Genomic DNA, 25,355 nt, shown 5'->3' with positions numbered 1-25,355 from the left:
GCTACTACAGTAACCTAGGCAATATGGCAACAGTGAATGTCACTGAAGAGAGTCACAAGGGCTGTAAGTGTTTTGTCTGCTTTCAAATTAAGTACTAAGGATAAATCAAATTATTACAATCACAATCCTACTGCATTTATGCAAAGGGAAGGGACCCTGAGTGATGTTTTGTTCTTGGATGTGATTGGTACAGGAGATAATTTATGTATGCAGATGGACATGTGCATATGTTTACATCCACTTCAGTTGTCATATTCTTTTAACTCCTAAACCATTAACTAAAGGACATGTGTTTTGTAGCAGTAACTCTGTGTATTAAGTATATATATTAATAATGAAGCTGATTCTTGTATGCAAGTGTCATCTACAGCTGCGGTAAATTTAGCTGAAATGTGAGAAAAAGAACTTATATTGCAGTAGGTTCGAAGAAAACAAGCTGATCAAGACGGAGAACTAAGTGGTCACATTAGGATAATGGCATAAAGACCTTCAGAAGCATTTATATTATAAAACAAATCACGTCCTGTGATTTTTTTGAAAACAAGAAAATGATTTTAAATGCTATTAGTGTATGTAAACAAAGGCAGGTTTTATTTTATTTATTTATTTAGCATTTATTAACTAGGTAGGTGAACTCATCCAAGGACCCTTTTCTGATATGACCTGAGCCAGAGAGGCAAGAGAATACAAATAAACATAGAAAGGTTGTAGAAATTTGTACATAGTAGCACACACTGATATTAATGGTAACAGCATTACAGAGTATTGAATTTTCGTAAAGGTACAGTCCATGTTCTCTTCTCAGTTACATACAGTTAATTATTAAGTTATCATATTGGCAGTGCAAATTAGCTTGCACTTCAATTACATAAAGATGCAGTTCAATGAATATGATCAGAGCTGAATCAGTATCTGATCAATATTAAGCCAATAGGTGGAGTATGCAGTTGTTCATTACCTTATGGGTAATTTCTAGCCTACATCTCTGAAACATTTACACGCATGTTGTTTTATCAGATATGTTTTTTTAGTTGCTGTTTGAAGTAGCAAGTTTATTTACTTGCTTATTTCTTAGGTTCATAGGTTCATAGGTGTGTACTAGGCTAATGGCCCTGGGACCTTTACAAGCCTAGCAATAGGATCACTCTGGCATCGTTCCACCCGACCTTATTCCTAGTGCCTCTGTCAAGGAGAGCTACTGGAGTTATCCCCAAGGTGAATTTTCTATTTCCCATCCATTCATCAAGATTTCTCATGAAGAGGGTCAGCGAGGTGCTGTGCTTGACATGTATGAGAAGTCTATTCCATAGCATGGGCAGTCTCTGGGTTATGAACATGCCCCTCCAGCATGTTCTGTTGATTGTGGTACTGAGGTTGAGGTCTCTCGAGTGTGTGGTGCAGAGGGATTGGGATTTCTTTAGATGTCGCATTTCTAACAGTGCTGGGTCAGACATGGCTTTGTAAGTCAAGCAGAAATCGCATCTAAGTAGGCGATATGAGACAGAGAATAGTTGGAGTTTTTTGAGTCTGCCCATATAGGACAAGTGTTTAAGGCCTAGGATCCTCTTTGTGAGGTACTTTTGTAGCCTCTCCAGTTGTTGCAGGTGTCTAGTGAGGCACATGCCATATGGGGCATTGTACTCAATGACTGGCCTAATGAGAGAAGAGTAGAGGGAGACAATGACCTCTTTCTTCCTGGATGCAAAATCCTTAGTAATGAGATGTGCCACATAGAAGGACTTTCTGACCACAGTGGCAATGTGGTGATCAAAAGAGAGGATGCTGTTAACCTGTGTTCCCAGATCTCTTATAACACCTTCTGTGTTAAGTGGACTACCATCAATGTGGTAATTCATGGGAACTGGGTTTTTCCCAAAGGGGATGATGACACATTTTTTGGCATTGAGCTTAAGGCCATGGTTCTGACACCAGTCATTGGTCTCAGTGAGGCCATTCTGTAGGATGTCAACATTACTTGGGGAGTTAGTAATAGCTCCCAACTTGCAATCATCTGCAAACTTTGTCAGCCAGAGTCCCTTCGTGTTGGCCTGGGCTTCAGAGAAGTAGATACCAAACAGGACCCAGGACCAAACCCTGTGGGACTCCACTCATGACTAGTCAGCAGTCTGACTTGGAGTCAGCTACTTTCACACTGTGGGTTCTATCTGTGAGCCAATTTGCAACCCACCTAGTGATATAGGGGTTGATGCCTAGCTTAATGAGTTTTTCTATGATTCCTGAATGGGGAGTGGTATCAAAGGCCTTGACCAGATCAAGGTAGGCTGTATGAACCACCTTGCCTTCATTCACAACTCTGGTTACTGACTCAAAGAAGTCGACCAAGTTGAGCAGGCATGATCTACCCTTCATAAAACCAAATTGTGTGGGATCCAGAGTTTGGAGAGTCCCTATATCCTTGTTTATTAGGTCCATGATGATGCATTCCATAGTTTTGCATATCAGACTCATTAGGCTAATGGGACGATAGTTCCCAGGATCTGTAGTTGCTCCTCCTTTCTGGAGAGGGATGACTGTAGCAGTGCACCATTTGGTGAGGACAAAGCCTGAGGTGAGGCTGTGATTGAACAGGGCACACAGGTGAGGTGTCAGTTCACTATATAGTTCATGTAGAACACAGCCAGAGATATTGTCAGGTCCCATAGAAGCTGTATTCTTGGCCTTGGACAGTGCTGTTTTAACCTGTGCAGCAGTAATACTGTTTAAAACTTTCATTTAGTGGCTACAGCTAGTAGCTGTAATAGTCTGCATTTCTGTAATTGCATTTCTACTGAATTACTAAACTGTAAACTGTTTTCTCATACTGAGACTTGTATTTTCTGTTTGTGAGTGCTCTTTCTGTGCTTCTCTATGCATTTATTGTGAGGATTCTGTGTTCTACTCAGGTAGCATAATCTAGATAGAGGCCTCCTGTTGTCCAGACCTGGTAGTTTTGTTTGTTGAGTTTCCTGTGTTTCTGGCAGCCATCTTCTAACAAAACAGTGATTTTTTTTCCCCCAGGGGAAAAAAAAATCGCTGGTCCGCAAAAAAAAAAAAAGAAAACAAAATAAACTGGGGGGCTTCGCCCCCACACTCCCCAATGGGGGTGGCTGTGCCCCCCACACCCCCTTACTTAAATATACCAACTCCAAGATCGCACCACAGTGGAGGAAATGGCAAAGTCCCGAAAATGGCCCAGCGATTTTTTTTTTCCCCTGGGAAAACAAATCGCTGTTCTGTGTCTTTCGACATTTAGCTGTCGATTATACAGCGTTTGCTACATTAAGCATTCGCTTACTTAATAGGGAACCATCTGCAAGGGGCTGTGCTTATATTTACCAGGCTGGTTTTGGTCCAGCAGGAGGAGCCATTTTAGAGAAGGCTTTTTTAGTAGTCTTTATTTTGTAAGCAGGGCTGGCTGGCATGTTGTTTGTATTTCTGATATCAGAATTGCAGTCCCTTTTAAACAGTCTGCTCTTTAATGGTAGTCAGTGGATAGTATTGAGTGTTAAGGAGCTTGTAAGTAAGGGGTGTAAAGCAGCAACACATATCTGGCTGAAACTGTATGCCATCTATCCTTTATTATAGAGCAGTGGTGTTCAGTATTTAAACAAGTGAAAGAATTAAGATATCCAAGAATGACAAAGTTATTTCTTGAAGTTCAGGAAAAGGTGTCAAGTAAGGAATCACAAGTAGTAACGCATAAAGGGAGTGGTCGATAGGCTGAGGCAATGGGAAGTTTACTGCACAGAGCTAAAGTTAATAGAGTAATAATGCATTTCGAATCTGTGTTTGTAAGGTAGGAGGAAGAGGAGTCTATCAAGGAGATGTTAAACACTGTTTTTGTCAGGTTATGTGTCTCTCTGTAGAAGAGAAGAGTCCCTGCAAGTACGGCAAGTGCACGGCTCAAAAAACCTCAAAGCATTTCAAAAACCAAAAGCCAGCACATAGTGGTGTACAAAACATATAAGTCCTTTATTACATAGTTAAATCATGGCAAAAACATCGGTTTTGGCATGTTCAATAAGCCTTCATCAGTGTAAGAAAAAACACATATATACCAAAGAAATGGATAAATACTCCTAGGGATTGGCTGGCTACAACAGCCAAGCTTATGTGACTTGTCACTACAAATTTTATGTATAATGGTGAACAAAGGTGCTGGAAGCTGTTGAAGACTGGGGGGGGGGGGCAGAGGGTGAGAGGGGCACTTAGTGATCTAAAAAGGGCATTTTTTATAACTATTTAGTACCATAACATAGGTTCACTTGGAGGACATTTTAAGCTTAGCCAATTCCCTTTTGGTGCTTGAATTAACATTTTCTGATTGGTGTTACCTATCCCATGGCTGATAATTGCATATTAGCCCTAGTGAGAATAACTGTGATCATAACATAGATAATTTGAGGGGACCCATATAAGGGATGCAGCATTTAGGAACTGCCTCTTATCCATTAGTGGCATGAGGGGCAATCCTGGAGTACATTTTCTATTACCCATCCTTAGATCCAAGTTGCATTTGAATATGGACGGATGAGCTTTGTTTTTATGGATAGTATGTATTAGGTCAGAAGATGCCTTATATCACAGGCATGTCACCTCTAAGCACTCTGTAGGGTACCGAGTATAGTAAAATATCTTTGAGGTGGTCCATGCAAAATCTATTGTTTAGGACATGTATCCTTTTAGTAAGGTATCTCTGAAGTTATTCCAATTGTTGCATGGGGCTGGACAGATACATGCCAAAGTGGGCAATATACAAAATGATTGACCTAATGAGAGCTTTGTAAAGGGGGGAAAGATCTCTAGATCTAGTCACAATCAATTTGTTTATAAGCTGTGCAATATAGAAAGGCTTGCTTATGATTCTGGGCACATGTTGGTCAAAAGTTAGGTTACTGTACACACAAGTTCCCAAATGCAAAACAATTGGGTAAGTTCTCAGAGGGCATTGTCATGATTTTGACACCAGTTATTATTTGGGACAAACCTTCCTGCATGATGGTTAAGTCATTTAGGGATTCAATAACTGCACCTAGCTTGCAGTCATCTCAAACTTAGCTGGCTAAAGCCCTTTGGAATTTCCTTTTACTTTTGAGATGTATATGCCAAACAGAAAAAGTCTCAGCACCGAACCCTGGGGGACTCCATAGGTGACAGGTCTCTTCCCCTATTTTGACCTCCTGCATCCTGTGAACAAGTTAGCAATCCAGCTGGTGATTCAAGTGTTTGCTCATACATTATTCATCTTTTGTACTACACCTGAGCAGGGGATTGTCTCAAAATGCTTGGCCAGATCAAGGTAATGTGGTGTGAACTGTTTTACCTTCATCAATTGCTTTAGTAACAAGAATAAAGCTTAAAATTTGCCCATGATTTTGAGCCTTTCACACTTTCCTCTGGGCTGTTTTCAAACACATTTTTAGGGCCATGCATACATGTATGCATTCTTTGATTCACCTTCCTGATTGTATTAAATTATATTCCTTGTATAATACAGCATCAGTTGTTAGAATGCATTTTAAATTTGTAGTTTTGAACAGTCTTCTAGTAAGCAATGAAACAAAATGTATGAACCAATAATGACAAAACTACCCATTTCAGAACATTTCAACCATAAAAGGCCACTCAAACTTCTATCATTATAATCCACCAATATCAGTCAATATGCAAAATGTCTGCAGAAGTCAGTCATCTAAATAATTCCACATTAAAGGGATATCTAACTAATGGAGAGGTTGCTGCTAGGAAACAATTTTATATTTCATTGTTTCATCTACAAATAAAGTGGCTGTTGCCCTTGAAAAATAAATTACATATGTTACATTAAAAATGATAAGCTAGTAATATTGCAATAGGGAATAGATGGCAAACTGATAACAGGTTCATAGTTACTAGGTAACTCCTCCAAAGGAGTACATTCACAGGACTGCAGCATCCACTCCCTTTAAAGTACAACACAGTATAGTATCAGCGATCCATCTGCATACTGTGGGAGTAGAACCCACAGCCTTCTGCATCAAAAGTAAGGCTACTACTTGTCGTGCTACTAACAATGCAAACAGACTTGGAATAAGCAGCATTAAACTTCTCTTCGCCTGAAGCTCTCAGCTCCTTGTAAATTTTTTTTATTTATTTAATATTTGTTTACCAGGAAAGTCTGACTTGGAACAAAGTCAATTTTCAGCAGAGTCCCAGAAGAAATGCTCCAGGCGCATGTCTTTGTAACATGGGAGGAAACTGGAGTACCCAAAGGAAACCCCCACAAACAGAGGGAGGATATACAGACTCCACACAGAAAGCACCCCAGCAAAGAATCAAACCAGAGAACCTCTTACTGTGAGGCAATAACACCACCACTGCACCATCCACTTAACGCAACTAAATCTCTCAATTTCACAGCAGAAGAAATCCGCAAAAAGCCAACATTTATTTGGGGGGGGGGGGCAAAGGGCCAAAACCAGGGACACATTTTAAATATTGCTTGTATAATCTTAGAAAGTTGCTAAAATAGTGTTTTGTGTTATCGTGTATTTCCACTGAAAGATAGGAAGACTGAAGCTTAAAACGGCATCATTTAGTGAATTCTGTTCTCACTGATTAATCTAGATAGTTGAGAGCTATGGACTGAACTTCCTGAATCAGATGAGGTGGTGTGGGTAGAGAATGCAGGCCCATGTACCTAAGGTACAGGGTTTGAACCTAGGTAATCCTAACCACCAGGAATAAGTGCACGAATGCACACTCTCTTGGTGTTTAAAATTCATGCAACACACACCTGAGTCCTCTGTTGGGTCCTAAAACAGGTATTGCAGCTGTAAAAGTAGGAGGACGCTTCTTCCCCCTTGCTTTATAGTACACTGCAAACATATCTGTCAAAGATTAATACAAGCAGACAATGTTTAAATGGTATATAATTCTTGTCCAAATGATTCTTTCCTAAAGCAACAATACACTGATGTTGCATGAATTCATTGTTCAAGGTCTTTGGACGTTAAATAGAGATTAAAATGAAGCCTGTTACACTTTGAAACTTTCCCACATAATGGATTATATAATCTTGTATCCAAAGTATGCTATTTCTCGAGTTTTCCAAAAGCTGCTTCTGTAACTACTATGCTGTCAGACTATAAAGCAATAAGACAGGTTTCTTTAGTGGACAAATATATCTTAGGTGTACATGAGGTTCTACATCTGTACAATAACAGCTTAAAATAAAATTTAATGGATTCCTCTCTCAGTGTGGCGGTCAGAGAAATTCTCTCCACCAGTGCTAATTGCCTAACACAGGTTGGTCAAATAGAGAAAAGGAAGGAAATTCCAATTGAGAAATGCGGCACAGACATTATAAAAATGATTTCATTAGCAGCTCATTATTTACATCTGAATCACACAATGTGCTGCCAGACCTGATGACATTATTGTTAGTCCCAGCAGCCCATTCATTACATTAGCAAAGATACTCCCTGCACACAGACACACATACACACACACACACACACACACACACACACACACACACACACACACACACACACACACACACACACACACACACACACACAAACAGTTTCAGCATAAACACGGAGCCCAGCAGTTACAAACACACAGCAGTTTTAACATAAAACATGGAGCCCAGCAGTTTCAAACGGCAAATTTCATAAATAAATGGCAATGCTTACTTACAAATGCCTTTTTTCTTATCGGAAAGGTAAAACTCTTGGAGAACATTTTAATCACTACAAACATGGCTCCACCATGATGGGCTCACAATCTCAAGTAACCCTAACAGGTGAGCTTTTGCATGGCTGTGTCCCCTGCGGACATTGTGTCCATTGTGTTAGGGTGGTCAAAACTAAACAATTTAGTAGCACAAACACGGGCTTGGTTTTTGATATAAATTTTTTAGTCAACTGTGGTATAGATTGGGTCATATATTTGGCAACATGCTCATGCTCAGCCTTTTATATAGGGCAAACTTCCCGACCAGTCAGACTTCGGATTGCTGAACACGAGTGACATCAGGCAGAAAATAAATAGTAATGCTTTATATAAACATTCTTTGGTACACACCTCAGCAAATTTCAGGTTCACCATTATAGATAAAATTTGTGGTGACAAGTCACATAAACTTGGCTGGCACAATATACTCAATAATAAATAAAAAAGTGGATCATTAAGCTGGGTGGTTTGTTCCCACCTGGGCTTAATGAACACTTGTAGCCAGCCAATCCCTAGGAGTATTTCTCTATTCCTTTGGTATATAAAGGCATTTGATATGTGTTTTTTCTTACAATGATGAAGGCTTATTGAACTTGCAGAATCCGTTTTTTTTTTTTTTGCCATGATTTAACTATGTAATAAAGGACTTAAATGTTTTGTACACCACTATGTGCTGACTTTTGGCTTTTGAAATATGTGCCTCTCTGCCCATTGCTGTGCATGGGAGGTTATTTCTGGGTGTCATAAAGGCTGGTGGTGGTGGTACACTGGTTCTGACTTCAGCTAAGTTTTAATTATTTCCAGTAATATCAGGGTTACAGCACTGTAGCTTTGCTTTGATATGTCAGATTTATTATTAATGCTAATGGCATGCTGGGAAATGAGAATGACATTATAAAAGGGTAGTGAGTGTGGGAGTTACTGGTATGCAGAGAGATGTAGAGATGGGGTACTGAGGGCTACATTGGGAAGAGTATACGGGCAGGAGAAGCTGGAAACTGAACGTTTATCTGCAACCTCACTTTCCAAAGGTAAGAGAAGAGGGATATAGAGAAAAGGTGTTAAGATGCCAAGATAGAGATATAAAAAAGGGGGAAAAGCTGCTTATAGGAAATGTATCTGCTATGTAAATCTTTAGAGTAAAGAGGTGGGGGAGGGGACTGGTGAATGGAAATTTATCACCACCTGAATTTGCAGGAGGCAGAGGCATGAACGAAATTCATTTGCTATCTAAAGTTGTAACAAGGGAAATGGATAGACAAATGGGAAAAACAGAATGAGGAAATGGAGTAGGATAGAAAGGAAAGGATAGGATAGGATAGGGTAGGATAGGATAGGGTAGGATAGGATGGGAATGAGAAGGAAGTAAGGTGCTGGAGGGTGCAGGGGAATTTATCTGCAACCGGAATACCCTGGTGGAGTTTAGACAGTTCTGAGAAGTCTAGATTTGAAGCTATCTCCCAGATTTTAAGTATTTTAGATAAAAGACAAAGATAAAAATTATTTACAATTGTTTAATGAACCAGTTGTGTTAGACAGTGAAGTAGCATCTTTAGTAGAGGTAAGGGTGTGAAGGATTAGAAGAAGATGTGACAGAAACAGGAATAGTTTTTTTAATAAAATTTAATAAATTGATATAAGTTGAAATGGATTATATATTTTTGAAGTACCAAATGGAATATTTTTGTGTTGTGTGTAGGTACTAGAATATTTTAGTGCTGTGTATAGGTACTATAGGAATATGTTGTTGTTGTGGGTAGGTACTACTGGAATATTTTAGTGCTGTGTGTAGAAAGTACTGGAATATTTTGTTGTGTGTAGGTACTACTGGAATATCTTAGAGGTGTGTGTAGGTACTACTGGAATATTTTGGTGTTGTGTATAGGTATTCAAGGAATATTTTGATGTTGTGTGTAGGCACTACTGGAATATTTTAGTGTTGTATGTAGAAACTACTGGAATATTTTGATGCTGTGTGTAGGTACACTGAGATATTTTAGCATTGTGTGTAGGTACTGCTGGAATACTTTAATGTTGTGTGTAGGCACTACTGGGATATTTTGGTGTTGTGTGGAGGTACTACTGGAATACTTTTGTGTTGTTTGTAGGTACTATTGGAATATTTTATTGTATGTAAGTGCTACTGGAATATTTTAGTGTTATGTGTAGGTACTACTGGAATATTTTGGTGTTGTGTGTAGGTACTCACTGGAATATTTTAGTGTTGTATGTATGTACTATTGGAATATTTTGTTGTGTGTAAGTGCTACTGGAATATTCTAGTGTTATGTGTAGGTACTACTGGAATATTTTGGTGTTGTGTGGAGGTATGACAGGAATAGTTTAGTGTTGTGTGTAGGTACTCACTGGAATATTTTAGTGTTGTATGTATGTACTATTGGAATATTTTGTTGTGTGTAAGCACTACTGGAATATTTTAGTGTTATGTGTAGGTACTACTGGACTATTTTAATGCTGTGTGTAGGTACTACTGGAATATATTAGTGTTATGTGCAGGTACTACAGGAATATTTTAATGCTGTGTGTAGGTACTACTGGAATATATTAGTGTTATGTGCAGGTACTACAGGAATATTTTGGTGTTGTGTGTAGGTACCACAGGAATAGTTTAGTGTTGTGTGTAGGTACTCACTGGAATATTTTAGTGTTGTATGTATGTACTATTGGAATATTTTGTTGTGTGTAAGTGCTACTGGAATATTTTAGTGTTATGTGCAGGTACTACTGGAATATTTTGGTGTTTTTTGTAGGTACTACTGGAATATATTAGTGTTATGTGCAGGCACTACAGGAATGTTTTGTTGTTGTGTGTAGGTCATGGTACATGTTAGCCACATGGGTGTGTGTTAAATTGCTGTTGTTGTTTAATAAATATCTTCACAGCTCAGAGGAGAATGCAGGTATGAGTGGTTGTACATACCACTTACATAAGGTCCATCGCCCCCGAATGTTTAGCCTGATAGCTTTGTATGTACTAACAGCATGGCTTCCTTTGATTCACAGTAGTGGTATCAGGATTATACAGCTGCGTCAGAGCAAGCATGCCTCTTATTCTTTGTATTAAAACGTAAGCTTGATGATCATTCACACTTGGTACTTGTGGGCATTCTTATAAGTAAATAAAAATGTTGATTTGTTACTGAAAAAACTATGCAGACACAGTGCAACTAAACTACCACATTTATTGGGCCCCCAACTTCCCCAATCCATTGTCCAACTACCACTTTATCTGTTTAATTTAACGAATTTCCTCAGCTTTATTCTTAATCTTATGCTTTGTTACTTTTCTTAACTACTGATGCAGAAAATATAGAGGAGTAATATATACTTCTTTACTGGAAATCAAATAGCTGTCATGTTAATATCCTTCTCATTAAATAATTAATACATTTAGGGGCATCACATACTATATGGTTGTGCATCAGGGCTGGCAACTCGGCACGTAAAAATCTACTGCCAATCATTAGCGGACCGGAGTTCCACTGTGGCGACCCCTAACCAGGAAAAAATGAAAGATACAACAACAATATACTATATGGTCTTTCTACACTCTCTAGTTTGACTTACATTTGTAACAAATGCAATCAATAACTTTGTGATCTTTCAACTGTCTTATTTTCCTTTTTGTTAACAGGTGCATTCAGTAACTCAAAAAAACAAAACAAAAAAAAACAGAGTGAGAGAAAGAGAGAGAGATATCAGTCATGACCAAAAGTAAATACCCAGACAAACTGTCTTCACTGGCACATTTCACTTCACCAGTAGTGGGGTGCTAAGGGGTGGTGAAGTGGTGCAGCAGTTAGCATTGCCACTTCACAGCAAGAGATTCTCTGGTTTGATTCTCTGCTGTGGTGTCTTCTGTGTAGAGTCTGAATGCCCTCCCTGCATTTGCATGGGTTTCCTCCAGGTACTCCAATTTCTTTCCACCTTCCAAAGACATGCATCTGTAGATTTTCTTCTTGGGCCTCTGCTGAAAATGGGCTCTGTCCCAGTCGGTCTTTCCCAGTAAACAAATGTTAAATAAATAAATAAAGAAGGTAATGCTACTCAATGCTAGAAGTCTAAACCTCAAAATGCACTCTCTCGAGGCACTCCTAAAAATGGAGGACATTGATATCTGTGTAGTAACTGAGACCTGGTTCAAGGCTCCAGAGAGCACCCTTGCAATACCAGTCCACAACTCTTACCACACTTTTCGGCCACCAAACCAAGACCGAAACACTAAAGGTGGAGAAGTGTCCATTTCCACCAAGGATATTCACACCTCCAGGCTAGTTGCTCAACACAATGCATCTGAAATTCTCCAAGTGCAACTAACACTAGGTAAGACTGCAATCCAAATTGTAGCTTGCTACAGATCACCCACCATGCCCCAAGATTCTCACTACACCTTTCTAAACATACTGGAAATATTAAGATACAACCAAACACCCTAATACTGGGTGATTTCAACTACCCTGCCATTAACTGGGAAAACTACTCGGGTACCAACACCTTTTCCCAATGGTTCTTGGAATTCATAAATTCCAATGCCCTGGATCAACTAATCCATTGTCCCACCAGGGGCTCCAATATCCTAGACCTGGTCATTACCAACATGGGAGATAGATGCTTCACACCAGTGGTCACCCCCTCATTGATCAGGTCTGACCATAAGCAAATCACCCTTGACATCCACATCCCACCCCTACCCCCCAGTAAGGAAACCTCTGTAAGAAAACTTCTCCAAAGCCAACTTCATGCTACTGAAGTCAGAAGTGACAAACTTCATGATACCCATGCAGACGGGCTCTGAAAGTTCGACTGCTGAATCCTACACTAAGGCACTGTACGAGCACATCCACTAGTGCATGAATTGTGCCATCCCAAATAGAACCAAAACGCTCTCCTCCAAAAAAAGGAAGCCAATCTGGTGGCCCCCTGCCATAAACAAACTATACAACAGAAGGAAAAAAACTGTTGCAGAAAAGAGGAAAATCCCAGGATGCAAAAAACTCCCTTACCAGCCTCAGTAAGAAACTGAGATCCCTCATAAAATCCTCCAAAGCTAGTTATAAAAATAAAATTGCCAAAGATTCCAAAGACAACCACAAGGCATTCTATACTTATGTCAAGAATCTAAATAGCAATGCTGAGATTTGCTTTGAGCTACGACAGAATGGCATTAAATATACTGATCCCACGGATATTGCCAATATCCTGGCAGACTGATTTAGTGCCAACTTCACCCCCCTCTCACCCCGTAAACGGCCCATCTCAATACCAAAAGATTGCCAAATTCTGGTAATCACGGCCACACAGGTAGAAATCACACTCTCCAAAGCTAAGAATACAGCATCCATGGGACCAGATGACATCCCGGGCTGTGTACTACATGAACTACAAAATAAACCGGCACCTCACCTAAGTGTCATGTTTAATCATAGCCTCACCTCAGGCTTCGTGCCCACTGAGTGGTGCACAGCTACAGTTATCCCACTCCACAAGGGGGGGATCCACCTTGGATCCCGGGAATTACCTTCCCATCAGTCTGACGAGCCTGATCTGCAAGGGCATAGAACGCATTATCATGGAACTTATAAATAAAGACACTGGCAACCTTCAAACACTGGATCCACCCAGTTTGGGTTCGTGAAGGGCCGATCTTGTCTCCTGAACCTGACTTGACTTCTTCAAATCAGTCTCCAAAGCTGTGGACGAGGGTAAGATGGTCCACACAGCCTATCTGGACCTCGCCAAGGCCTTCAAAACCATCCCCCACTCTGGAATCATAGATAAACTTACTAAGTGGGCAGAAATCCCTACGTCACTCGATGGGTTGCCAACTGGCTTACTGGCAACCCAGACTGTAAAAGTAGCTGACTCCAAATCCAGCTCCAGACAAGTGACAAATGGAGTACCTCAGGGTTCATTCCTGGGACCGCTCTTGTTTGGCAACTACTTCTCTGAAATACAGGCCAACATTAAGGGACTCTGGCTAACAAAGTTCTCAGATGACTGCAAACTAGGAGCCATTATTGAATCCCCAAATGATGTAGATATTCTACAAAAGGGCCTTACAGAAACAAATGCTTGGTGCCAGAGCCATGGGCTCAAGCTTAATGCCAAGAAATGTATAGTTATCCCCTTTGGGAAAAAAAAACATGTAGCCATGAATTGCCACATAGGTGGCAGTACACTAAACACCAAAAGTGTGATGAGAGACTTAAGGACACATCACCACAACAGTCAGGAAATCCTTCTATGTGGCACACCTCATCACTAAGGGCTTTTCATCCAGAAAAAAGGAGGTCATTGTCTGACTGTACTCATCCCTCATTAGACCCATTATAGAGTACAATGCCCCATTTGGTATGTACTTCACAAGACATCTGCAACAGCTGGAAAGGCCGCAGAAATACCTCACTAAAAGAATCACAGGCCTAAAGCAGATGCCCTATGCTGACCATCTAAAAAAACTCCAGCTATACTCTGTGGCATATCATCTACTCAGAGGCGATCTTCGCTTAACATACAAGGCCATGTCAAACCCTGACCTGTTGGACATGCTAAACTTAAAAAAATCCCAATCCCTCAGAGCCACACGCTCCAGGGATCTAAACCTTGTCATCACAATGAACAAAACATGCTGAAGGGAGAGGTTCCTGACCCAGAGACTCCCCATACTCTGGAAGAGACTGCCCATACATGTCAAGCAGAGCGCCTCCTTGGCCCTCTTCAAAAGGAACCCTGACGACTGGATGGGAGATAGGAAATTCACCCCAGGGATCATGTTATTTGCCCTGCTAGACAGGGGTCCAGGGAAGTAAATATTGTGGGAAGAAATATCCATGGAATTTTTATGGCTAGGCTTGTATAGGCCCTAGGGCCGATAGCCTAGTACCAACCTATGAGCCTATAAACAAATAAGATTTACTTTAACATCAAGATCATCATAAAATAATAAATCCACAGCTAGGAAGCATAAACCAGCAAGCTACGTAAATCCTTTATTGGGTCACCACAAACAACATAAAACGAACGCTTTCGCTCGGTAAATACCGAGCTTTATCAAGTTGACAGTATGATGCAGTTGGCTTGAATAAATACAAATCGTAAAGTCACATGCTAAAATAATTAATTAAGTAATTAACTGTTGAATAACACACACGCAGGAAAGTAAAAATAAAAGTATCAGGTATATCCAAACACAGTCCAGCCAAGTTTGAAATAAACTTGTACAATAAGGTTGTCCTAAACGCAAGTTTATTGCTTTTATAAAACAATGCGTTTTAGCTGTCGACAGCAGCTTCCTCAGAAACAGAACATACGCAAGCATTTAAACTTATGGGTGGCGTGAATACGTAGAATCACGTCACCATAAGTTTAAATGCTTGGCGCTTGTATGTGTTCTGTTTCTCTGAGGAAGCTGCTGTCGTACAGCAGCGAAAACGTGTATTGTTTTATAAAAGCAATAAACTTGCGTTTAGGACAACCTTATTGTACAAGTTTATTTCAAACTTGGCTGGACTGTGTTTGGATATACCTGATACTTTTATTTTTACTTTCCTGCGTGTCTGTTATTCAACAGTTGTGCGTTTGGGTCATGGCTTCAGGTACCCATTCCAGTCCAGGAACTCCGAACATCTTTGGTTCAAACACTCAAAACGAACCAGTTGAACAAACGGACATTTTATCTTTATTACGCTCTATTTCACAGCGTATGGATTCGTTTTCCACTCGCTTAGACGCTATGGACAAGAGAGGAACAACTACACTTACCGGTGCTCAGTCTGCACCTAAAATTCACAGTAACAACAACGCTGTTGATTCTACTGCATTTTCTACGATTCCACCAGCGCAACCCCAGCAGTTGAGAGTACAAAAGGTACTATTGGATCCTAATGTACCTAATGTATCTAATGCATCATGTAACTCTGGGATCGAATTAACTCAACCTAATCCTTATATCAGTAAAGAGACTGTACCTATTGTACCACTACCACAACGAAGTGAAAGAACCCCCACTACATCTGGGAACCGGACACACGAAGGAGCAACAAGGGGACCAGACCAAGCACTTATTGGCGTTCCACTAATCCAGGATTGGATTCAGAATACGGACAAGTTTACATTCGTTACATCATTAACATCGGAACGGCCGGCTGCGGGTATGGAACCCCTAACAGTGAGTACTAACAATATTGCAGACAAACTTAAGAACTTTGACAGTAAACTAGTCAAACTGAGAAAGTTACAACTTGAAGTGGCCTATTTTAGACAATGTCTGAATGACAAAGTAGTACCTAAGGGTCTTCGTACTGCTTTTTTTCCTACCGGCCTACTAGTAGATAAGGCATTTTACAATGACCTTATGGCCCTTTTTGACCAACAAGGGGCTTTACTATTAGAATTAATGGTCAAACATTATTCTTTACACATCACTTCTTTAACAGCTGAAGTGAATGATTTGGATGATGCTATTAAAAGTGACCTTGACTTTAATAGGTACAAATACGACTATAGCCGTATCTTTTCTAGTATTGATGCACTGGTGGACAAACTTAAATTAAACAAAGTCAAGAAACTTACAAGAGACATAACAGCGTACATGCAAAACAATGCCTACCCTAAGTTGCATTTTAATGATGAAGTTAAAAACACCTTTGACATACAAACACATTCTACTAACTCTAACACACATGTCACAGATGAAATAATTGAAGATGAAACTACTGAGGGGCCCAGACAAAGCAACAGAATACGTGCCAACAACAACAACTCTAAGAATTACCAACAAGGAACTGTAACCAACAATAATTCTAACATCTCTAACAAAGGGAATTTTTTAGGAGCACGCAACAACCGATTCAAGAAGAACAACAACAAGAACCGAAACAACTATCGGTAACACTTGAACCTGATAGTAGTAACATCGATGCTCATGAAAAGAAAAAAACAACGTTGTTAACTAACGCACAGGGCGATTTCAAAATCTATAACTTTTCCAGCATCGAACTTGACTACTCATTGATTGAACTTTTGGCTCATGGTAACACCTTTGTACCTAGTAAACATTTTAATCTAGCAAAAACTATCATTGATTTAAAATGTTATGTGCGGAAGCTCAACCTACATTTAATTTTTAACAATTCTAGCATTATGGCTTCGGATTTTTTAAGGTCTAGTAGTACATTTAATCCCCCCCTACACCCTGCATTACTTACTTTTGAGAATATGTGTGAACTTGACATTAGACATCTTGGGCTAACATCACACACAAGTAACAAGCATGTGAAACCTAATATATTGAGGGAACAGCTTATATCCCTTAACAATCTTTGTGTATCCCCTGTAAGTGTCATCAAACCAGATAAAGGGGTAGGCTTGGTTATTTTTGATAATTGTGAATACACTACCAGGATGCTTACAGTCCTACAAAGTTCAGCATATACTTTATCTTCACTCAAAGAAATGAATACAACTCACTCTAGAATTAGAGGCTACTTCCGCGACCTCTTCATCTGTGCCAAGATAGACCTTGACACGTATAACTATATTGACATTCTTTCCCCTAAGGTTCCCATCATATTTGGGATCCCCAAAATACATAAAGACCTTAACAATCCTCCTATGCGTGCCCTCATTGATGGCCGTGGATCAATAACATACCCCTGTGCTCAACTGGTGGACAACATTCTTTCGAAATACATAAAAAACATCACTGAAATTTGCAAGGACTCATGGTCATTTCTTAGTAGTATAAACAACTTGACCTTTGACAGATCTAACAACTTCATTACGGTTGATGTTGTTGATCTATACACATCTATCCCACATAATGAAGCGACAGAATGGATTGCATTAATCCTGAAAGAGCTTAATGCAACTCAGAGAGAAATTGATGTAGTATCCGAACTTTTAGACATAATTCTTACATCTAATTTCTTCATCTTTAACAAAGAATACTACTTACAAAAACAAGGGATAGCAATGGGTTCACCATGTGGTGCCAGCGTGGCAAACCTATTTGTAGCATACTGGGAAAAACATTACATCTTTAACAACCCAGAATGGATGCCACGCATCAAATACTACACTAGATTCCTTGACGACGTCTTCATCCTCTTTGGTGGGAACTTGAATGAAGTAATAGAACTGATTAATTTTTTCAATTCTACAACTACTTTTCTCAAATTCACTTACCACTTTTCCACTACAGAGATTGACTATCTTGACGTGAAACTTAATAAGGATCTTGTAAATAACATCTACCTTTCATCTATTTTTAGAAAACCCACTTACTGTAACTCCTTTCTTCACTTTTCAAGTTGCCACCCTTTTAAACAAAAAAGGTCAATAATCAAAGGGCAAGAGCAGCTAGGATGTGTTCTCTAGATACAGTTTTTCAAATTGAATGTCAACTACTGAAAGACATGTTTCTCAACCGGGGTTACCCACCAGTATTGGTTGATGAGACGATCCAAGAAGTTGGTCGGAAACGACTTAATAGAACGTTTACACCATTACTTCTCAATGACTGTAGTAATATAAGGTGCAACCAGTCTTTTCCCTTATTTGATTCTCATACTTTAAACACCACTTACAATGAGAATCTTCCCAACATTCCTATCGCCAAACAGTTTACTACTAGTTTTATTACCACTTATAACACCAACTCCATGCAGATTAGGTACATAGTTTTTAAAAACTGTTTTTTCATCAGGAACAACCTACAACTGATTGAAAAACTGGGAGAAAACCCAACTATAGTGTATAAAAAAGGCCACAACCTTAAAATGCTTCTGGAAAGAAATAATGAATCCGTTCTGTATTCCAGACAAAAGGGAACATTTATGTGTGGTTCTTGTAACTACTGTAAATACTTGAGAACATCAAATTCTTTTACTATTAGAAATAGAAAACACTTTATTAATCACAAATTGAACTGTGAGTCTAAATCCATTGTCTACTTAGCCACATGTGACTGCTGTCCAGCCTTCTACATAGGTAAAACAGATCGGAAACTATGTGAAAGACTGTACGAACACATCTACGCTATCAAGAAAAACAGAGTAGACAATGCTTTAGCGAAACATATCTCAAGTAACCCTGGTCACAGTTTTCACTTTCTTGCCATTGATCATGTACCTTACTCTATCAGAGGAGGTCCTATTTCACTTCTTTTAGAAGCTAGTGAACTAGAATGGCAACTTAAACTTGATGCGTTTTGCCTACCTGGCTTAAATGAAAACTGTAACATCAATTGCATTTTAAAATTATGGAGCACTTTGAGATAATAGGTCCACGCTGTGTCCATATAATCTAGCACCTTAAAATTGTTCATTTAACTTCTGCACACACTTTTACAATCCCTTTGAAAGTATATATACACTAAAAAAGATTTTTATTCTTATTTTTATCCACATACTTATTGTGGTATATATCGTCTGTATTAATTGTTTGTAATACAATAGACCTATTTTACTATACATTCTTTTAGTAATGAAGAATATTTTTAGACACGTATTGGTACATCTATTTGACATGGTCTGAATTATTAGACTTTATGGTCAGACCTTACAGTCTACAACATTATACCTAATTCCTACTTTTACATTTTAGAATATGTACAGCAGCATTGCTGTGTTTGTATTAATACACGTTTATTTAGCAAGCTTTTATTTGTAAGATTAAATCAACTTTGTTGTTTATTTTGCAACGTTTTTAAATGTATAAATATTTGGTTTATATTATACAGCATTGAATCTGAAACACTTTCTGTCTTTTTAGAAGTATTTAATTTTTAACATTCATAGTTAATTTACGCATACTATTGCTTAATTAGTAGTGACGTGATTCTACGTATTCACGCCACCCATAAGTTTAAATGCTTGGCGCTTGTATGTGTTCTGTTTCTCTGAGGAAGCTGCTGTCGTACAGCAGCGAAAACGTGTATTGTTTTATAAAAGCAATAAACTTGTGTTTAGGACAACCTTATTGTACAAGTTTATTTCAAACTTGGCTGGACTGTGTTTGGATATACCTGATACTTTTATTTTTATTTTTAATTAAGTAATTAACTCAATTAACCAAAAAAGCAAAAAATGAAAAAGCAAAAAATGAAAAAAGCAAAAAAATGACTGAACTAGCTGTTTAAGGTTATTAAAATACCTTTTCATACTGAAATGCTAAAAACACAAAAGGTGTGTGTATTAATATATAACTATAAATATTACATTAAAATATGTATATAACTATATATGTTACAATGACAAAGGTGGATAAAAGTGGATAAAAAATATGTATAAATGTAAAAATAAGACAAATAAATAGTCTCATTCATAATAAAAAACTGAGTAGTCCATTCCAAACCAAAATTAAAATAAAAATAAAAATACAACTACAATATGCTGAAATCTAGACATAGTGCCACTTTTAAATAAATTAATAACAATATATGTAATATTTATGTATATGTAATATTCACCAGAGGCGTGGTACATTGTAGTGATGCATCTACATTGTAAAACTCGATATGAACAAACAAATACAAGTGTGCAATATTGTATTATGGCCACATTACAATCTGATGCATAACAACTGTAAGCGGCACTATAACCGGGCCATCCTCAACCTAAGCACACTGTTAATATTTATGTTGTCATTAAGGCCAGGTGGTTTCCCAGCATCAAGTCTAAGTTGCCATCATCTTAATAAGCCATTAACAGATAATTATTTAAAAAAAAAAATATATATATATATCTCACAGTTTACTCTTACCTTCTAAAGCTTCATAGAGTTTGCAGTATTAAACCAAATTCAGGACCATGTCCAAACAATCTTTTAACAAGATCGAGAAATGTGAAGGATATCAAAACTGGCATTGATCAGTATATCATTAATAAAATAACTTCACTGGGACATGAAGGCCATTTATCATTCTAGTTACAGATTCAGAATTAAAGATTCCTTCCTATGTACACTGATATTGAAAACTATATTTACATCGTGTCCTGGCCCTGAGATAGTGGGAGTTATGTTCACATTCTAGCAAATGGGCCATTAATATCAGAACTCAGTTAATTAATATATACAACGCTAAAAGTGATTACTCTCAAACCTGGCTAACCAAAGATGTCAAAATAGGATTCCATGTGTAATTGTGCTTATGAGCAGTGTGTATTCATCCCCCTTCCACACTCATCCTTTACCTTACTAGATACTGGTATTCCCTGTTTTTCTTGAACAGATGCATTATTGGTATCTTTTAACATTATCTGTGTGGACCTATACTCAGAGAACTTCTTAGGCTTTGGCACCCCAATATGTAACACAGTTTCAGAACCCACAAAGCATAATAGTGTTACCAGGTTCTCTTCACTGGTAGGTTTCTAACAATTTCATGCATAGATTCCAGAAAGTCAGTTTTGTCCATATCAGTGAGCACTATCTTGTGGCCACTGCCTTATCATTTAGAAAATCTTTTCCCCTCCCTCCCATCATAGTATCTAGAAGAACTTTTCCAGAAATCCAAAAATACAGCAAAACTACTAGAACCTGAATATAGTAGTTTGGAGCTCCATTATAGAGAAGGACACTATACTCTGCATTACATCAGTTTCTTAACAGTCTGATTTACACTGAAAAGATCAGCCAGAATTGTTATAAAAATTGCAAAATCCACCTGCATATGGGGAAAAAAAAACATCTGTGCAATGCAGGCCCAAGCAACTTTGGGAAGCTATTAAAAACGGGTCTATATTAGATCATTGAAACGGCAGAATTTCGAATGATCTAATATCGAACCCAATATTGCAAACGCTGAAAACAGCGAAGCTGCACAAAACCAAATTCTTTCCTAGGGAAAGAATTCGGTTGGCCATTGTGGCTTCACTGTTTTCAGCGATGCGAAGTTACGGGTTGGGTTAAGGTAAGTGTGTGATTGTGTGGACATTCGGGTTAGGGCGCAGGTTGGGTGAATTAGGGTTAGGGCGCGGGTCAGGTAAGTGTGATTGTGACAGAATTTTGGGTTAGGTGCGGGTTAAGTGAGTTAGGGTTAGGGCACGGGTGAGGTGAGTGTGCGATAGTGAGAATTTGGGGTTGGGGTGGGTTAAATGAGTTAGGGTTAGGGTGCGGGTGAGGTGAGTGTGCGATAGTGATGGACCTTAGGGTTAGGGTCTGGGTTAAGGTAAGTGGATAGATAGTAGTGTATGTGCAGTGTAGTGTAGGGTTAGATGTAACTTTTAAATGTATGTGTGCGGATTGCTGCCTTTTAGTGTGCTTGTGGTGTGTGTGTGTTTCTCGGAACCGAGAATTTTGAGGTTTTGATATTGTTAGGGTTCGGGTTTTGCAGTTTGACGTTACGGCATTCGATAATGAGCCGTTTCGATGATCTGATATAGACCCATTAAAAACTGCTAGATACCCAAAACCAAATACCCTAATAATGTCCTTTGCATCCCATCATTCCTGACTGGAAAAAAATCTCTACAACAGATGCTCTAAGAATCTATTCGTGCTTCTCATGCTCAAACATCTCACTTTAAGTATTTTAATACCAGACTTTGTTTTCCCTATCATTTTATTGAGACTTTTGCAAAAACAGTTTGAAAAATTCTAGAAAATCTATATGCTAGCTGTAGCTCCAGATTTACCTCGTTACAAGCATCCTTCCTAAAAATGATTGCCTCAGTAGTTGCTAGACCCATAACACACATTTACAATATTTTTCTGATCAAAAGCACTCCAAAGTTTTAGGCCAACAGCAAACTATGTCCATTATCCAAAGTACTTAAAAGAGTCATTTATAACCAAATGCTAGGCCATAATTTCAAATTCAGGTTCCTTTCAGTCACTGAAAGCAGCTTTAAAAATGGGTTTAATACCATAACAGCTAAATACACTGGGGCAGATTGTACATTGAATATTATTGGTAAAGATCTCCTAACAGGAGCCAAGTTCATTGACATAAGAGATTTTGAATCAGCTAACCACTAGATAACACTAACCAAACTCCAGCTACTTGGCCTCCAACACAAACCGCTAGTATGTTTTCATAAAAAGCTCACTAAATGTACCTTTTAGATAAAAACTGGAATAACAGATCTGACAGATGGAAGCTTAGCTCCACAGTCCCACAAAAGATCAATGCTAGGCCCCATTTTGTTTTCTCTTTTTATTAATAATTTACAGATTGATCTTTCCAGACTCAATTTACGATGTATGTAGATGGCATCCTACTCTGCAAACTAGGTATAATAACCCATATAATAGTGCATAGACTGCTTCAAAAGGGTTTCCCCTTTTTGTGAATGGTTCAAAATAAATTAGCTCAGCCTCACTGAAAAGTAAACTGCATCCATCTTCTTTTGTACAGACCAGAACCTGAATAATAACCCAGAGGTAAAAAAAAGTCCTCCTTTAACAACACAGTTAAACTGTATCAAATCCACATATACTTGGGCAGTTATTTAGATTTCTCTCTCTCTCTCTCTCTCTCTCTTTACAGGGGTCAAACTCAGTTCCAAGGAAGTGCTTAAACACCTGAAACTCTGCTACAAGTTAACTGGTTTTCTTACCATTGAAGCTAGGAAAACTACTCGGTAGATCTTTTTAACTTCAAGAATGGAATACACACTTCCTTGTACTACCCTGAATTCATAGTACAACATATATGTCTTAAATAATGCTGTCAATAAAACTGTACATCTTTATCTACCCAATCCCCCAAGGAGCACCATTGTTTATTATTGCACAAGCTGATTAGCTACATTACTCCTCAGGTTATTAATTGGTCAGACTACCTTATATGGAACACTGCCCACTCTTGGTGAGGCTACTTGAAATTAAAATGACTTCTTACTCATTGAGGAACTTCCTCAGGGAATGTTACCCTGACAAGGCCCTCTTCTGTCTAGCAAACTCATAACTTGCTTTCCCTAAAATTGCTCTTCTACTGCCTGTAATGCACTTCCTGGCCTAATACAGAATGATCCTTTGTAGCCTATCTTCCTCAAAGAGCTTATACATCGCCTCACTAATAGCTACCCATGTACTTGTCTTAGGAACATTAGATAAATAGGTGAAAGTTGCACCAACCATCACTCAAACGCTAAACAATTTAAATCCTATGGCCTACAGTAGTTCTGCTTTAGTTTTATGAAAATAATGTATGCTCTTATTTAGTAATCATTTATTCATATGATTTTAGCTTGTGTGTAACTTGTCATATTGTATGGCTTTTCTATATTATAGCTCCCAACTTTCCAAAATTAGTTCTGTCTGTGCTCTGCTTATCAGGCTTCTGTTAGTAATAGCCTAAAACTGTATTCTCAAATAATCTGATAGCATCACTTTATTGCATAAATTGTTTGTACAATGGACTTTTTTATGGCTGATTGTAGAAAGTCTGCATATATGTAAATTGCTTTAATGATGTCTGTGCAAACTGTACATGGCAAATACTTTCTAATGAATATGTGCCATATGAACTTATTTTTTACCCTCTGGCCTGGATCAAGGCTGAAACATGTATTTTGCAAGTTTATCAATCTATACCGCTAAATAATTTAATCTGAAACTGTAATATTTTAGATACTCTATGGGCTAAGAAGGTGAAGAGGTTTATGCTAACACAAGCATAACAAATTCAACTGCACGGTCAACATGTAATTTAATACTTACTGTTGCTTCCTCCCTCTTCAGTTTGACCTTGCGTATTTCGAAGTCTTGCAGCAGTGTGTCTGTTAAGCCTCTAGGATTTCCTTTATCTACTTCAGTGGTTGAAGGTATCATAGACTTTTGCTTATGAGTCTGTGTGGAAGAAAATTGCTGATAGGGTGAATCCACCCAGGTGGTAGATTCTGGAGAATGGATTCTGTCTGTAGAACTTGATACCATTTCTACCCGACAGCCATGGGCTGCTGGAGTGGTAGCTGTGGAGGCAGATTTTGAAGAATGTTGGCTGATGTTTGAAAGACTGCTCCATGCAGGATATACTGTTTCACCTAATAAAACAAGTATTGAGCAATATGAATACAAAAGCTTCAGACGCTATATGTAAAAAAATATGTAAAAAAATATATTAATAAAGAACAATTTTCTCAGTTTACTTTCACCACTAATATGAGATGGAAGTTCATACTAACTCTTCTGCTACAACAAAAAAACATTTCCTTAGAATCTGTTTGAAATGTGAATATTTCAAGTTTTCATAATCTAACTTTTAGTAATATAAAATTAGTGGAGATTAATGCAAAAAAGCTATAGATCAGCTCATACCTCATAGATATCCAGATTTTTGCTGTATGTCCAAATTTTTGGCTTATATTTTTGCTTTGTTCCGCATAAAATTTGTGTTTTGCTGAACAGTCATTGAGGATCAATGCCAAAAAAGAAAAATGGCAGACATTTGAGCTTCAGATTTCATGTCCTTCAAAAAATGCATGCTAATGGAGAAACTGTTATACTAGCAGGTTCATACGTTTATAAAAAACATAGTTAAAATCTGTTTCTGATTTTGGGACCCTGTCCTCCTTTATTTTTGCCTTTGTCCAAAATTCTTGTGCTAAGAGGTTGAGAGATATGGATCTGCTCCTGCCTAGAAAGAGCTGATGGATAATGCCTGGATAGCC

General features: G+C 38.4%; 1 protein-coding gene across 1 annotated transcript in view; it reads right to left on the bottom strand.

Moving 5' to 3' along the window:
* LOC122787181 (A-kinase anchor protein 2-like) overlaps window positions 1–25,355 on the bottom strand; it is a 126,786-nt gene that overhangs the window by 11,722 nt on the left and 89,709 nt on the right. Inside the window, exon 3 of the mRNA XM_044053764.1 lies at window positions 24,406–24,728. Coding sequence (XP_043909699.1) covers window positions 24,406–24,728 — 323 coding nt within the window. The remainder of the gene's footprint in view (window positions 1–24,405; window positions 24,729–25,355) is intronic.

This window comes from Protopterus annectens, chromosome 13.part0 (assembly GCF_019279795.1).
Source record: "Protopterus annectens isolate FY-2018-M chromosome 13.part0, PAN1.0, whole genome shotgun sequence".
NCBI classification, from domain to species: Eukaryota; Metazoa; Chordata; order Ceratodontiformes; family Protopteridae; genus Protopterus; species Protopterus annectens.
This window is presented reverse-complemented; position numbering and strand designations above follow the sequence as displayed.